Here is a 15,685-nt window from a genome sequence, read left to right as displayed (position 1 = left end):
ATTGCCGCAACATTCCCAAGATCATTGAGAGCAGCCTCATGGTCACGTCAGCCAGCTCCCGTGGGTGCATGGCCCTGTCCTGGCCCCGCCGTCTCTAGGAAAGAAAGATCAGCTCTCCATCGGTGTGATGATGAAAGGAAATTTATTGCCACCAGTAGCCCATGCCCATCGTGGTCCACAGTCACGGAAGACGCTGACTGCCCCTGGCCGCAGGCGACGGAAAGCTGCAGTGACACAGGAGGGGTGATGAGGAGCTGGCCTTGCTGCGTGCTCCCCTTCTGCTCCAAGCCAGGCTTTTGGCTGCCAAGCCTCTGACCTCCTCCCTGACCTGCAGAGCCAGAGCTCAGCTCCGCTCAAACCTACCTGAAGAGGGGACCCTCATTCCTGCTGCTGCTGCTGCTGCCAAGAGCCGCCAAGGCTTCTTGTTTCTTCCAGGATGTCTCCTAAGGCACGGGACAAAGAGGCAAATGTCAGAGCGTTGCCCTCCAGCCCTGTCTCGCGGCCCTCCCCTACGCCTGGGACACGCTCGGGGAGCTGGAGGGGAAGGCTGGAAAGATCAGAACTTTACAGTCGGGACGTAGCAGCAGGCAGAGCCGAGCATCGCTTCGTGCGGCGCCCGGCCACCCCACCAGCGCCGGCTCCGCACGCTGTCGCCTTCCCCTCCGCTCGCGCCGAGCCCTGAGCCAACCCTTCTGCGGCCGCCCTGCCACGGCTGGCCCCGGTCTCCCTGGGCGGACGGGGAAAGCGCAATCCCCTGCGGCTGTGTCCGTGGGGAGCGCGGCTTCGGGCTCCAGCCCTGACTCTCACCTAGGACTGCGCTGGCGGCAGGGTGCAGCGCTTGGCCGTTCTCCAGGCGGCGGCTCCTGGCGATGCCGTGGAGCCTCTCCCACATAGCAGGGGCATGTCTGACCTTGGGGGAAGCAAAGAGGCACGATTTCTTCGCTGGCTAAAACGGCCGCTCCGCTGACCCGCGGTCGGCCACAAGAGGAAGGAGACAGAGCGAGCAGGTAGCCAGGAGGGCAGGCTGTGTCTCAGCACCAGCTGCCCGGCTCCCATCCTGCCCGGCTCCCATCCTGCCCGGCTCCCATCCTGCCCACCCTTGGCGTGTCGCCTCACGCTCCCTTCTCGGTTTGGGGCAACAGCCCTGCGGCTGCGACGTCTCCCCGGGACGCAGCTCACTCACCAGGCAATGGCCAACCTCGTACTGCAGCTGGGCTGCGCTCAGCCCGATGCAGGTGACGATGGTCTCCTGCACCCGCTCCAGCACCAGGAATGGAGTGCAGACGTAGAGGGTGGTCCTGCACACCTGAAAAAAAAAAAAGAGAGTCGTGCCACGTTGTTCCTCCCTCGTTGGAGTGGCTGGGGTCCTTCCCGGGAAGCTCATCCAGCCGAGCTCTGCTGAGCTCTCCCTAGCAGAGGGGGCTGCCCCAGGCGCAGTCTCCAGGCGGGGAGGGCGCTGCCTGCAGCAATTCACCAAGCAGCTTTCGACAGTTTTGCAAATAAGATCTGGGGGCTCTTACATTGGAAACGTCAGGGTCGGGATCCTGGAGGTGCAAGAGAAGGCTGACCCAGGTTTCCCACACTTCTCTGATGAAGAAGGGTCTTTTCCTGGAGGCGGCAGTGGCCAGGGCAGCGTAGAGGGTGAAGGCTGCAAAGCGAAGGACATCTGGCTCCTGCAATTCACAGACCCCATCTGTCAGCTGGGTAACCAGGGCACCCCCTACCACGTCAACAATCGCGCGCTGCCCGTGGAGGGTGGCAGCCCAAGAAATAGCTGTCGTCCGCTCATTCCCACCCTCAAGAAGCCAGTATGTAAAGAACCGAACCAAGAATCACTGATCAGTAAGTCAGTGTTCTTTGGAAAACTGTCTTTTGGAACCCAGGTTTGGAAAGAAGGTTGCCTCATCCAGATTCCTTCCCTGTCCCATAAGTCGTGAGTCCGAGTGTGACTCCCAGTCTACGGGGAGTCTCATGGCACCTGAGCATCCTTTCTGGCAGGGGAGCTGTCTAATGCCCCAGAAACCGCAGGGGCACGTGAGAGACCCTGTTGTCCTGGGGGAAACACGGGCACTTCACAGGACAACCCACCCTACCCACAGAACAGTGGGGAAAAAGGCTCAAAGCAGACGTTCCGCCAGCAGACACCCTCCCCGCAGCGTGGGGAGGTCCCAGCCCACCCCACTACCCCTCAGACAAGCAGGAGAAAGTTATTTCACTCACCGCCTCAAAGAACTTCTTGGTGGACCTGGCAATGTCTTTGAAGGCAGACCCCAAGCCCTCTGCCTTCAGCTTCCTCACCACCTCCGCCAGCGCCAGCATGCTCTCGGCAGCCACCACAGGACACGTGGTGTTCTCCAGGCCCCTCTGCAGCACCTCCAGGATGGCCGCCGTGTGCTTCTGCACCTGCAAAGCCAAAGACACCCACAAGCTTCTCGCCAGTCCTGACCCGAACGGCTTCTTTTTACCATGGCTGATGTTTTGCACCGGGAGGTGCTGTCCCGTCGTGATCCCCTCATAAAGGCACTCAGACTCTGTGAAATACCTCTTAATGTGCTATTTATCAGAGCTAGCGCTAGAAAGAAAGACTAATATAGATAGTCCCTTCAGATGCTGGGAACCCTGACTTTTGCAGCACTGAATGCACCTCCAATCCCAACGTAGGGTGCTGTGCAGACGCCGCCTATGGGAAGGGTAAGGTCATTTCTTTGGCACCAGGTTTCCCCTTTGCCACCCTGTTGACATCAGGCGAAGGAGTGTGGTCTCAGGAAAGAGCCCTGTTTGCCTTTACTAGCCTGCCCAAGCTGCCAAAGCCCCTTGCCGCTCTTCACCAGGCTCTTGCCAGTGAGGGGCTGCAGTCAGAAAGGGCAAAAGTTGGTCTCACCTCCTTGGGTGCTCCCATGATGGCGTTGCCCAGGCCTCTCACTGCCATCTGCTGCACAGCGCTGATTCCATGCTGGGATTTCTCCACCAAGATGCCTAGGACCGTTTCCAGGGACTTCTTCTCCATCTCGGGCGGATCCTTCATCAGCTGCAATAAAGCAATATGCCCGTGAGTGCCACCTAAGTCGAGGCACACCACGCGAACGGGCTTCGTAGAAACGAGGATCCGTTGGGTCCCTTGGATGGTGACGCTCTCTTCTGGCACCTTCTTCCTTCAGAAAGAGGCGTCCCAAGCAGCAGTTTTCTCAGAGAAGCCCTCTGCACCCTTCCTTCCCCTCCTGTTGCCTCACCTCAGCAAAGAAAGCTGTCGCTGTGAGCTGCAGGTTTTCCGAGGGGGAGTTCAGCCACTGGGAGAGGGTCCATATCACACCCCTTGTGACCAGCTGGTTGCGAAGCAGGACACTGCACACAGAGAAGGCAACTCACGGTCATGTGGCAAGGACACAGGCCACGACCCAAAACTTCCCCAGCTCTCTGGACACATGGGAATGGCCCTGGCAGCCATTTCCCCAGGCACAGCCACCCACAAGAAGGTGAGACGCAAGAAGAAGATCTCACCTCGTCAGGAGGCACACGGCATCAGCGTGAGCCTGTGGCTTTCTGAGGGATGCCCACAACCCCTGCCTCCCTAGAAGCTGCAGCCATCTCTTCTCCATGCATCTGCTCAGCACCAGCTCTAGAGCCTCACAGTAAGGGCTGGGAAAAAGAAAGACCAAAGACATCTCAGGTCACAGCATGTCCAGGGAAGATTTGTCTGTAGCAGAGCTAAAAGGCTCCGCTGCCTCGGGAGGTGTTGGTTCACTCATCCCAAACTCCGCGTCCATGAAAATGGACATTTTCATCCTTTGCCATGCCTCAGGCCACTGACAGCAGGAGGAAACCCAGGGTCCCCGTGCTCCCTCGATGCCAGATGCCCAAGGGCTCTTCTTACCAGCGTTTTATGAAGCATGACTTGCAGGCCAGAAACGGCCCCAGTTTCTCCCAACCCTTGAGGACCAGGAGCAGAGGAAGTAAAGCTCCCCAACTTCCCTGCCCCTCCCGCTCCTTACTTGCGTGTCTTGTCTTCCCTCCTTGATGCACTGAAGAAGAGCCCTCTCTGGTATCTGAGAGGGGCAAGCACCATCACCTTGCCCAGCGCCTTGCTGATCTCACCCAGGAGGCCAGGCAGGAGATGGGAAAGCAGGTGCTGGACCTTTCCCTTGTCTGGCAGCACGAACACCACCTTGGAGATGGCACAGGGAATCTGCAGGGAAATTCGGCCAAGAAACACCCATTAAACAAGGGCTTTTCCCACCAGTGCAGTCCCGCTGCCTGCCTTGGGGAGCTTTTGCTGCCTGCACGTCTCATGCCAGGGACAGCCTTGAGGTCCAGGACCAGAAAAATGTGACCCAGCCCCTCACAGCACTAATGCTGAGATGCCCCAGCACATTAACCCTGTGCAGTCTCCCCAGGCGTTTGCCAGAAAGCAGACACGAAGCTGCAGGAACGCCTCTGCCATCGAGCATACCATGAGGGGCTCCAGAGCAGCCTGGCTGTGGTCTGGTTCGTGAGCGGAGGAGCGGGGCCCAGGGCTGTTCTCTCCCGCTGCCTCCAACTTCTGTGTTAAGTACTTCAGGACCTGCACCCCAAGGCTGCTTCTCCCCAGGATCCTCCAGAGCTCCATCGTGTCCCTGCAGGGCAAGAGACATTCACCCTTGAGCTCATACCCTCGGTACCTGCGGTGCCCTCACCAGAGCCCAAACGCTCTCCTGGTCAGCAGTGGGGCTTATGATGCCTGGTTTTTTCCGGAGATGGGAGCACATGGCCTTGCAATGCTCCGACTTTTGGGAGACGAGTGACCTTGTTCTTCTTTGGATTCCTCTTAACACAGGCAAGCCACGTTTCATCACAGAGGGGCAAGATGGGAGTGCACGGACCTGTCCATGGGCAGACGTTTCTGGAGAAGGCTGTCGACCACAGGCTTATGGCGAAAGCAGGCCAGGAGATACACTGCGTGGAGCAGGAGGGGCCTGTGGGTGTTCTTTTGCATGGTCTGCATGCGGCTGTGAAGGACATGCAGGACTTCTGGCACCTGAAAGGAAGAAGACGAGAAAGAATGCCACAACGCGTCCTTTTCCCGTACTTCTACAGAACACAAACACGGTCAATTGGTTCACGAGCAACGCCTGCTCCCTTGACACGGTGTCAGGGTCTAGTCCCAAACTTCCTAAACTTCACCGTGCCGCTCTGCCCAAGACCTGGCTCACGGGTCGGGGCGAGCGTGCCCTTGGCGCGCAAACACTCACGTGCCCTCGGTTGCTGCGCTTGCCTGGGCCCAGCGGTGCCAGGGGCTGAGCACTTTGCGTACACCCGAGAGATGGACAGGTTTCTCACCGAACACCCTGGGTAACCCTGACCACCCGGCTGTGGCAATGCAAGTTCAAAACCAAAACCACGCTCCAAGCCCATAAAGAAGCCTCAGAGTAAAATGCCAGGAACGGGAAGGTTGGTGCATCCCAGAGGTAACTGTCTCACGGCAAGGACCTGCTCCCCCAGGAGACTTTGGACTGCCCGTGCCCGTGCCCCCCTGCTCCACAGAGCAGAATGTGGCAGAAGACGCTAACACGCAGCTCGGACCGGTGATGCCCTTCGTCTCGGCACACAGGCTGCGTTTCTTTAGCTTGTGTCAACTGCGCGAGATGCAGAGCAACAGCCAACAGAGAAAAGTCAAAGCCAAGCCGCAAAAAATGTCCCTCTTACCTCCTGATATATTTGCTGTCCACATTTTTCCAGAAAGGTAATCATCCACACCTCAGCGGCCCATGCACGCTCGTCTCTAGTACACTTCAGGCTTTCCGTGATGGTGCTCATGAAGTCTGTGGCCTGTGCTGGGGGGAAATACTTGCAGACAGTCTGGAGTGAAATCAGAAAGAGGAGAGACCCGGTCACAACTCTGCATCTCTGCAGAACGGGAAGGAGCCTTGAAGGGACTCTTAAGTTCAGCGGGCCGCCTGTCATGGAAGGGGCAATCCCAGTACGCTCCTGCCATTTATATTTTACGGAGCCAAGAGATTTAGAAGTGCCTCCCCTCACGTTCGCTTATCCCCAAAGCTCGTCTTCTGACAACAGCACTCTCTCGTGCACACGCACACACACACGCAAACACGACGTGGTATCCGCTCCTTTGACAGCGTGCCTAAAGGCCAGGCACGTCTCGGAGCCTCCTGCCACTTGCCAACAACGGAGGTGCTGGCATGGCAGCTCCCTCTGGAAATGGCGTGGGAACCTGGAGGGACCAGGGGGATGTGCAGGAGCCCAGTCGCCAAGCCCCGTACCGGGGCCGGTTACCTTTGCTATTTCGCAAGAGGTCTCAAGCAGAGGCACGTCGTCGGTGGTGTCCAGCCCTTTATGCAGGCACGCAATGTCCCTCTCCCTGCGTGGCATCTTCCTGGTCTTGGCTGGGAGAAGCACCAGGTAAAAAGGAGAGTCACATTTACAGGAACCCAACCATCAGCCCCAGCTATCGAAAAAGGAGGACCCGGGGTTGGGGCAGCAAAGGCCAGGAATTCGGCGCAGCGGGATGTGACAGGGATGGCTCTGGGAGGGAGGAAACGTCCTCAGCACAGAGGGATGCTGCTCCCTGAAGCGCGGGCAAGAACTCACTTCTAACCAGTTTCTTTGCGGGGACAGTGATTTTGTACGGCCACAGAACACCCCGTCTACAACCCTCCTCCCTTGTGGAGAGCATTTCTTGGCTGGCTGGAGAGGGGTTTAACCAGAACCCCCTCCCCAACCTCACGCTCTGGGCCAGCAGCTGAAGTCCCTGCTCCAAAACTCTGGGCAGCTAACGGATTTCCCCTCTGGTCCTGGGCAGATTTTCCTGACCAAGCCTGGCAAGCCCCCTCTGTCCTCACCTTGCATTTGGAGAAGGTGACCCAGGCAGACCCCTGCCCAGCGGCGGGACGTGGCCAGGGATTCGGCAGTCAGAGGTCCCAGCAGCCCCACCAAGATGCCAAATTTCTTGCAAGCGCATCCTCCCTGCAGGGGCAAGAGGCGGCAAAAGGGTCGCAGGGAGACCCGGTGCCCGCTCACCTCTCCCGGCCATGCTGCCCGGAGCAGGGATCGGGCAGAGGAGAGGGCAGAGGTGCCGCCCTGACACTCCGCAAGACCTGAAACCCAGCGCCCAGCCAAGCAGGGCTCTCTTCTGGGAGAGGCACGGGGCACACAGGAGCTCCCTACTCACCGTGACCTCGAATCGCTCCTCGCAGTCACCCAGCAGCCGGGCGCAGACCCGCAAGGCCCTCTCCCGCTCCCACGCTTTGGCCGAGGTGAGCCAGCACTGCAGGACCTGGCGCAGGGGGTTATCCTGTCTCACGATGGGCATCTTTCTCTCCCCGACGTCCCTCCGTCTCCCTCCTCTGGACCCTTCCCCAATGGCCTGCCCTGCGGCTCGGCACGGCCCCCAGACCCACCGAGCACTGGCAGTGCTGCCTTCGCAGCCCCGCTCTCTAAGCCCCCCCCCAAATCTCCGCCCCAGCTTCGAGGCGACTCTTTCCCCATCACCCCATGGCTGCTCACATGGACCACATCCTCGAAGCAGGTGGAGGTCACCTCCGCCTCGAGAAGGACTGCTAACATCTGGCCCAGACCTTCCAAGCACAGCAAGTGCAGGGTCTGAAAGCAAGAAAAGGAGGACTGAGGTTTGGCATCACGGGGGGCTGCCAGGGCACGCTGAGGGGGGATCCTGGCCAAGAGGTGGGCAGTGCCAGGATGGCGGGTACCTGTATCTTCCGAGTTTGCCTCGCTACCTTCCCTATCTTTTCCATCTTCTTCTTGGAAGGAAAGGACAAGATGGTGTGGCAGCACTCAGCCAGCAGGCTGCAACTTTTCCTCCTGCTCAAAGATGGCTTCAGCATCCTGGCCAGAGAAAAAAAAAAAGGGCAGAGAAAAACAACATGGGGACTCACTACCTGTCTCCAGAGCAGCTCGAATGACAACTGGGTTTGTCCTAATAGAGAGACATCAGAAACGAGAAACGCCGTCCCACCCCGCAGACCCTGCTACTCCCAGAACTACGCTTAAGGCCACAGGGCTCCGGGTGGGGAAACGGCGTGAGTCCGAGGGTCTGGGCCGTGGACCTTACCTCAACTGCACCAGACTGAGAAACACTTGGGACACCATGGAGTGCCAGGGCTTCTCCATTGTCAAGTCCTGCAAGTTCGAGAGACACACAAAAAGTGGGCGGTGGGGACAGGCTTTTTGGAGGGGACAGGTTCTGCTGCCAGACCTGCGTAGAAACACTTGCACGCTTCTACTGGCGGGGCTGGTACAAGAAGCTTTTCTAGCCAGCCCCGCCAGCCCACGCTGCCTGCGTTTTGGCGATCGCTCTTTAGCATCGAACGACGCAGAATGCCCCGTTCCTACCAGCACCCTGGCTTTGCAAGGCGGCTTTGCCCGAGATGGGGTTGAACTTGCCAAGGAAGTGCCCCCCCACATCCCGTGCTGAACGGCCACGGGCGCTGGCGTTGAGCGGCTCCTTGAGGAAATCCAGAACTGCCCTCATCACCTGCCGTGGCTTCCCACCCGTGGGACCTCTCCCCGTGTCTGACAGGGCTGGTCATGGCTCTGGGCACCAGGGCAGAGCTCCTCAGGCACACCAGAGCCCCAGGGAGATGGCAGAGCATCCCTTCCACAGGAGATAAGCCCCAGTAACTCTCGGCTCCCTCCTGGGTTGCTCTTCTCTTGCCTGAAAGAAGCCTCAGGGCTCCTCTGCTCTCCCTGTTCTTTCAGTAAAGGCTCCCTGGCTCCTCTGGCACCCAGCAGCCCCCTGACCTTGTGGTACTTGCACAGACCCCACGGCCGTGCCTGACCTTGGTCACCCAGAAAACGTCTTGGTACAGGAGGAGCTCATTCCAGGTGTATTGCCGGTGCTGCTCCTCGCGCAGGAGGACGCCAATCATGGCAGCCACCGCCCTCAGGACAGCTTGCTTGTCCTGGAGAGGGAAGAGAGGGCTGAAGATCTGCCGAGCGCTCAGCGACCCCTGCCCACGAGTCCTACCCCTCCCAGAGAGAGGTACCTTGCAGAAGAAGGGCTCGCTCCGGAGGACGAAAAGCAATTCCCCATGCGGGCACCCAACACCCCGCTGCTAAAAGGTCCCAGGATTTGGCTGCTTCTTATCAGCCGAATAGTACCAAATAGTACGTTGGGCACGGTACTGGCAGACTCCTGGCCTGGGGGGGGCTTTCTCAGTCCCTGGGCTGGAAAGGCAGCTGCCCTCACCTCTTCCTCCTCGCAGCCCAGCCAGTTTTGCACCACGTAGCAATAGAGGGGATAAACGTGTTTGCAGAGCTGCGCTTCCCCGACGCGAGGGAAGGGGCATTTGTCCCAGGAGCAGAAGTAAGTCTTCACCCCTTTCGACCATTGCTCCAGAACTGCACCAAAAGAAGGGAAAAAGGGGCACGTGGAGCGCCTGCGGCGGGAAGGGTACCTCTCACCCTCACCCAAGCCTGCTTTCAGCACGGCCCCCAGCTTGCCAGCTTTTGGCTTGAGGCCACATCTGGATTCAGGCGCAAACCGCGCACTCGAGGTGTCTGCGCTCTTTCTCTTCTCCTCCCTGCCGCAGCTTCTCCTCCTCACGTGCCTGTTCCCCTCCAGCCTATACCCGCTGCACCCCTCACCCTTCCCTGCCCAAATATTTGCCCTTCAGCGCAGGCACGTGAAGCCGGTCAAAAGGCTCAGGACCAGGCAGCACAAAGGCACCCCTGAGCTCCTCTGTGCAGGTACCCAGCATCTCCACGTCCTGCCCACCAGAAACCTCTGACGCTTCACCCGCCGTTCCTACACGCTCACGGCGGTTTGGCGTTGCCGAAATAGTGAGATCGGGCTCGGACCCGCTGTGCCCGTGCCGAGATCGGAGCGAGCCAGCCCGTACCCTTCCCCTTCCCTCAGGGCCACGGCTGAGGGTCCGACACTCACCGCCGCAGACGGCACGCCAGACCCGTCCGCTCCCCACTCGGCTCAGGACGGCGTGGAGGGCGAGCAGCGTCATTCCGACAAAAGGGATGCATCGCAGGGCTGTGGAGAGGGCAAGGCAGAGGGATAGAGCGTGGACGCAGTCAGCCGGAGCCGTCGGGGGGGGCCCTGGGGTCCAGCCCTCAACGGCACTGCCCAGCAGAAGGGCCAGGAGCGTTGGGATGGGGGGGACATGCTGCAGGGCCAGGGGGACGTGAGTGATATCTGAGGGACGGGGAGGTCCCCGAGGATGAGGAGGGCTCCTGCTTTCCTGAGAGGGAGCAGGGAAGGGCTTGGGCGGGCATGGGGAGGACGGTGTGGGGCAGAGCCCCTGAAGGTTTAGTCCCTGACACCTTCCTGCCCTCAGAGCACCACGACTGAGGCTGTGAGGCAGAGCTCCCGCTCAGCCCCAGCCCTGGAAATGGAGCCTGGCAAGGAGGCACCGCAACCCCATAGCCCTCCAGTTGGGACGGAGCATCTGGGAAGGGAAGGATCCCCTCTCCTGGTTATCACGGACCATCACTCAAAGCAGGAGGCCAGGGTTCCATACCGTAGCTGCTGGACAGTTTGCCCAGGGTGACAAAGACAAATTCCTCAGGGATTCCCCCCACGGCTTTCAGAAGTCCCTGGAGCTCAGACATCACGAAATGGAAGTGGGAACCAGCCAGTGCCACCAGGATGTCACTAGCGGCTGTCCTCACGTCGTCAGTCACACCCTGAAAAAGCACCATAGGTGAAACGCTCCGCGAGAAAAAGGCTGAGGCGCTCGGATGGGGATAAACCGGCCAGCAACGACCTCAAGGCCAGCCGAGAGACACTCCTGTCTCCCCAGCAAGACCCCATGGGGACGTCTGCGTCCCAGGCCAGGCATCTGCTGCTTTTTGTGCCCCGGGGAAGGCGAGCAGGACGGGCAACAGAGACTTGAACCCAACTCTCTCCCCAGGCAGACCGTGTCCGCCCCTCTCCGGAGCTCTCGACAGGCCCTCGCCAAATGCCCCACAAGAACGAGTCCCTAGAGCCTCTCCCTAAGCCAAGACTTGCCAGCAGCTGGAATTGGGAGCCTGTGTGTCCCAGCTCCGTCCTCCAAGCACGGCTCATCAGTTGCCTGGCACAGAGGGGCTCGCTGGCTTTATACGCAGCCCAGTGCGGAACTGGATACGGTCTCTCCTCTACGAGGAGGGCTCCCCAGGAGAAGGAGCTCTCACAGGGGCATTGGGGAACCTCCGTCTTCAAAGAGAACAAGCTCACCTGGGCGGCTCTTATGTCACCAGAGGCTTCAGCTATCAGGCGGTTCAAGAGACCGCTGGGCAAACGGCTGTCACTTCCCTGCAAGGTGCTCTCCAGCTGGCGGTAATTCCGCACCCGGTCACCCTGAGGACAGACCACAGAAAGGAGAAATTAAGCCTCATTTTGCCCTCGTTCCCGGGGAGCTGCGAGCTGCCAGCCCTTGCTCTCCGGAGAGCCTGCGAACGGCACCATCGCCTCGTGCCCCCAGCTCGTGTCTGCGACAGAAAGGAGCGGAGGGAGCAGCTGCCCTGCAGATGGTGTCCGAGCACCGGCCACCGACCCGAGGTCCTCCCCAAACCCACCGCTCCTATGGACACAGCCCAGCACCAGAGGGAACGTTCGGACGCGGGACATGGGCAGGGAAGGCAGGGCTGGGGCAGGGGGGGAAGCCCTCAAGCCTCTGGCAGCACAGTGGGATGCCCCCGTCTCACCTCGTTGTCTTGTAGACGCTCCAACAGAGAAGTCGCGATGGCAGCAACGGTGGGGCCCGCCACAGGGACGGAACCCATCACCCTGCTTCTGTACCCGGGATGCGTAGGTCTCGATGGGCGACCTACGCACGGGCAACAACCTGGAAGGGAAGAATCCAACAGCTTTCGGAAGGGCCCAGCCACGGCGTGGATGGAGACAAGCTGGAGGTCAACCCCCATTAGACATCCAGGGCGGACATTTGCAGCAAGAGTCACGAGAGGCCAGCGAGGCCACCGGTGGGCTCTCCGTCCTTGGAGATGCTCAAACCTCGAGGGGACTCGGTCCACCGCGGACGACCGCGATGGGTCCTGCCTCCAGCGCGCTTTAGCCCCCTGCCAGCCCCTCACCTTCAAGCACTCTCAGCCACCTCATCGCAGCAGGATTCCCTGGATGGACAGACTGGTCTCTCCAGGTCTTCCTCCTGTGAAAGCTGGGAGCAACTGGCCCAGGGAGGGACGCTGGGACATTAGAACATTAGAACCGAACATTGTGACATCATCACGGAACGCGATGATGTCACAGAACACTTCACCTTGGGTCCCTGCAGGGGGGAACAGCACGGACCCAGGGCGAGGATGGGTCTTTCGAGAAAGCTATTGCTAAAAACCATTTGCGGGCTACAGGCAAATTCAAGCCGTAGGGAACGGGGAAACCCTGCGCTGCAGGGCCCCTGGCCCCGTGTCACTGCAGCCCTTTGTGGGCTCGGGGGAAAGAGTAGATCCCACTGAGTTTAGCTGGAGTTGTGGTTACTCATCAATACTTTAAATCCCCGCTTTTTCCTTTCTGATAGAGGCTGGGTTCGCTCCAGGAGCTGCTATTCTGTGTTACCTGCGGGAGACCTCCCCCTTTTCCCCGCAGAGACCTTTCCGTTGATAATCACCGATGTAATTTTGGTCCAGGCAAATGACTCCATCTCTCTCTCTCTCCCTAAAGGTGTCTTTTCCCTCTATATTAAGATAGAAAACGGTAGGCTGAGACAAAGCTGAGCAGCAGAGAGAACATCGAGCGCCACTCTCCCCCGTCTAGAACAGAACGAGGACAGTCTAGAACAGAATGGCAACTCGAAGCTGGCAAAAACGCCAAAACAGAAGGATATATTGCTCACGACCTTGCCAGTGCCACTGCTAACGTGTATGTTTCCAACCCCAGCACGTTATAGCAGCCAGCACATCATTGCCTTTACCCGCACAGGCCTGGGCATGGAGAGAAGGGCTTAGACAGCGAGGACCGTTGGCAGTCGTGAGCCGAGGTGGGTTTGGTAATTCTGCTACGCCTGGACTTCTGCAAAACTAAGGAAGCCTTTCCTAAAGCTGAGCAGAGCGCTGATGTCATTGGAATGCCTTGACCGGGAGAACCCCAGCAATACTTGAGCAAAATCAAGTTGCAAGCACTGGTTTTATCTCAGGATGTTTTTCCCCTTTTTCCAGACTATTTTTCATCTTTTCAGATGATAAAGTTACCGTCACAGTTCCTTGGTTTTGTGCTTATTGATAGTATGCCAGGAGGTCCTTGGTTTCTCGGTGCTGAGCTGCACTTCAGAGATACCAGCCACACTTCTCAAGGATGCTTCTCGTCCCCAGCTGCGTTCACAGGATCATGGTTCCCAGGCTGGCAGGCATTGTCCCTGCCACTATTTCAGCAAACATCTTCTTCTGGTCGGCATTTTTCCCCTTATAACCAGATCACCCTTGTGCCTCACTCACGTCACAGCCCTGCGGTCCTGCGGCCCCTTTGCCCCACGGCCCCCGAGGTTGCGGACCTCAGTCTAACCCCTAGCCCTAACGCTAATTCTAGTAGCCATAACCCTAAGGCCCCTAACCAAACCCTAATGCTAATAGCGCCCTAACCACAACACTACCCCTTAACCCTAATTGCAACCTAACCCTTACGCTAATCCTAACCCAAACCGTAACCCTAATGACCCTAACCCAAACTGTAAACTTCTTCTTAACCCCTTAATCGTAATCTTAACTTCCTTGCCAAGGGCGGTGGCATTTTCGATAGCCTAAAAGTGCCCTGCCAGTACACGAGTGGTGGGCACAGTGTTTTGTGGGAGCGTTCCCGAGCCCCACTGCTACAACAGACTGGGGACGCCTGCTTTGCGCGTAGCTATGTGCCTTGGGACCGAGATCCCTGAGGCTTGCAGTATCCCAGGACTAAGGAATCCAGTCTGCTGGGCAGGCATCCCCCAGTCCCACCAGCATGGGGTTGGACACGATGTTGGGTGCTTCAGTCCTCCGCGTGGGGATCCCTGAAGGATCATTTTTGGTGATATCTTCGGAGTGGCTTGTTAGAATCTTGCCAGTCCTTCTTTCGAGATTCTTCAGCCAGTAGAACACGCTGTTGATTAAGTCTTTTGATCCCCACTGCCCGACCTGCAGGGCAATACCCACTAATCCAGGAGCAACTCACGCTCAGCTTGGACAATACTGGTAGATCTTAACTTGAATTTCCTGTCTACCCCCTGCTAGAAACTCCCTCTTGGCGCAGACGTTTGCTCTTAGTGGTAAGGCACTAATGAGCTTCTTGTAGGGAATGCCCCTATAAAATTCTCTCCAGTTGTTACTGATTTTGTCCTTTCCAAACTTGGCAATTCCATAGCCCTGACAGAGCAACCTAGTCCAATGACAAAAATTCTTCCTTCCTCCGGTCCCTAGGTCTCAGAAGGATGACATTTGGAGCAGAAATCTTCCATTCTGAGACCAGGGTCTCACCACAAACCGCTTCTGGAATCACCATGACTGTTTTTGGGTCCCAAATTGATAGAACTTTCTCTTCCCTTCCTCCTGGAGCAATTCACAACTTTCTAAATTAATTCTCAATAACTTCTTGACGAACCACGAATTTTATAGTGTCGTCAGCCAATATACAGTTCCAGATCTTTCCCAAGGACTGAAGTGAGGCTGACTGCCCTCTTGTTTCCTGGATTGTCCTTCTTGACAATAGATACACAGTCCGCTTTTTTCCAGTCACTGGGAGCATCCCCGATCGCCATGGCTTTTTAAGGATGATGAAGAGCGGCCTCGTGGCACCTGCCAGCCCTTTGCATCCCATCTGGTACTATCGACTTAATTGTCTAATGGACTTGAGTGGTCCCTAATTCTATCTTCCACTACTTCACTCCTACAAGGCTCTGCTAGGAGGCCTGAGGGCAAATCTTACCGGTGAAGCAGTCGGATGCCCCAAAGATGACTGTGACTCCATGGGAAAGCCCGCGCTGGAGCAGGCTGTACCTGAAGGACTGCAGCCCATGGGAAGGACCCACGTTGGAGCAGTTCGTGAAGGACTGTCTCCCGTGGGAAGGAACCACGTTGGAGAAGTTCGTGGAGGACTGTCTCCCACGGGAGGGAGCCCACGCTGGAGCAGGGGAAGAGTGAGGAGTCCTCCCCCTGAGGAAGAAGGAGCGGCAGAGACAACGTGTGAGGAACTGACCCCAACTCCCATTCCCATGCCCCTGTGCTGCTGCTGGGGAGGAGGTAGAGAATTCGGGAATGGAGCTGAGCCAGGAAGGAGGGAGGGATGGGAGGAAGGTTTGGTTTTACTTCTCAGTATCCTTGTTTTGATTTGATTTGTAGTAAATTAAATTGATTTGGTTTCTTCCTCCAGTTGAGCCTGTCTTTTGCCCGTGACCATAAGCGGGGAGTGATGCCTCCCAGTCCTTGTCTCGACCCACGAGCCTTTCTTTACCTTTTCTCCTCATCCTACCGTGGCCGGGGCGGGTGGTGGGGAGCGAGCAAGCGGCTGTGTGGTGCTTTGCTGCCAGCTGGGCTGAAAGCGTAACAGTGATCAATAAATAGCCAAATGCCTCATCATCCACTTAGTGACGTGCATGAATGGATAAATGAGATTCCCACTGTCCCTACTTACTATTGAGCAAAACCACAGCCAAGAGAATAGGCTTGGCAGAATCAGCAGGGAAAGAAGACCCTGTGAAAGAAGCATGAATCCAGTCTGGCACTGCAAAGAGACATCAGAGGAATAGAATAAACAGGAGGC

The 15,685-nt window shown here is 57.8% G+C and overlaps 2 protein-coding genes across 6 annotated transcripts in view; both read right to left on the bottom strand.

The window, feature by feature from the left end:
• Positions 1-125: 125 nt before the first annotated feature.
• On the bottom strand, positions 126-15,209 carry LOC126052554 (maestro heat-like repeat-containing protein family member 2B). Its single transcript, XM_049833379.1, has 27 exons — positions 14,852-15,209; positions 12,037-12,147; positions 11,650-11,789; positions 11,180-11,302; positions 10,482-10,647; positions 9,896-9,994; positions 9,200-9,351; positions 8,790-8,912; positions 8,063-8,130; positions 7,701-7,836; positions 7,498-7,593; positions 7,163-7,267; positions 6,834-6,957; positions 6,268-6,377; positions 5,680-5,832; positions 4,857-5,011; positions 4,448-4,610; positions 3,990-4,183; positions 3,499-3,636; positions 3,231-3,342; positions 2,882-3,028; positions 2,221-2,403; positions 1,521-1,673; positions 1,184-1,306; positions 808-910; positions 364-443; positions 126-224 (listed from the first exon to the last, which is right to left on the bottom strand). Exons 2-26 carry the CDS (start codon positions 12,059-12,061, stop codon positions 379-381), a joined length of 3,156 nt encoding a protein of 1,051 aa, XP_049689336.1. The 5' UTR covers positions 12,062-12,147; positions 14,852-15,209; the 3' UTR covers positions 126-224; positions 364-378.
• The window catches only part of LOC126052553 (cullin-9-like), a 35,565-nt gene continuing 35,088 nt past the window's right edge, over positions 15,209-15,685 (bottom strand). For 4 of the 5 annotated variants that reach the window (XR_007510081.1, XR_007510080.1, XR_007510083.1 and 1 more), the window contains one exon: positions 15,209-15,646. The gene's annotated coding sequence lies outside the window, so the exon portion shown is untranslated. The remainder of the gene's footprint in view (positions 15,647-15,685) is intronic. The other variant, XR_007510082.1, reaches the window with a different exon arrangement.

This window comes from Accipiter gentilis, chromosome 30 (assembly GCF_929443795.1).
Source record: "Accipiter gentilis chromosome 30, bAccGen1.1, whole genome shotgun sequence".
Classification (NCBI taxonomy): Eukaryota; Metazoa; Chordata; class Aves; order Accipitriformes; family Accipitridae; genus Astur; species Astur gentilis.
The sequence above is the reverse complement of the archived record's forward strand: the minus strand, read 5'-3'. Positions and strand labels throughout refer to the sequence as shown.

What these genes read in the sequence shown, in the direction of transcription:
- LOC126052554 (XM_049833379.1), bottom strand. Translation starts at nt 12,061, where the DNA reads ATGAGGTGGCTGAGAGTGCTTGAAG. An exon ending in CTGCTCTGGAGCCCCTCATG is followed by an intron (nt 4,184 to 4,447) that starts GTATGCTCGATG and finishes ATTTCCCTGCAG; the next exon opens with ATTCCCTGTGCCATCTCCAA. An exon ending in CGACAGCTTTCTTTGCTGAG is followed by an intron (nt 3,029 to 3,230) that starts GTGAGGCAACAG and finishes GCTTTATTGCAG; the next exon opens with CTGATGAAGGATCCGCCCGA.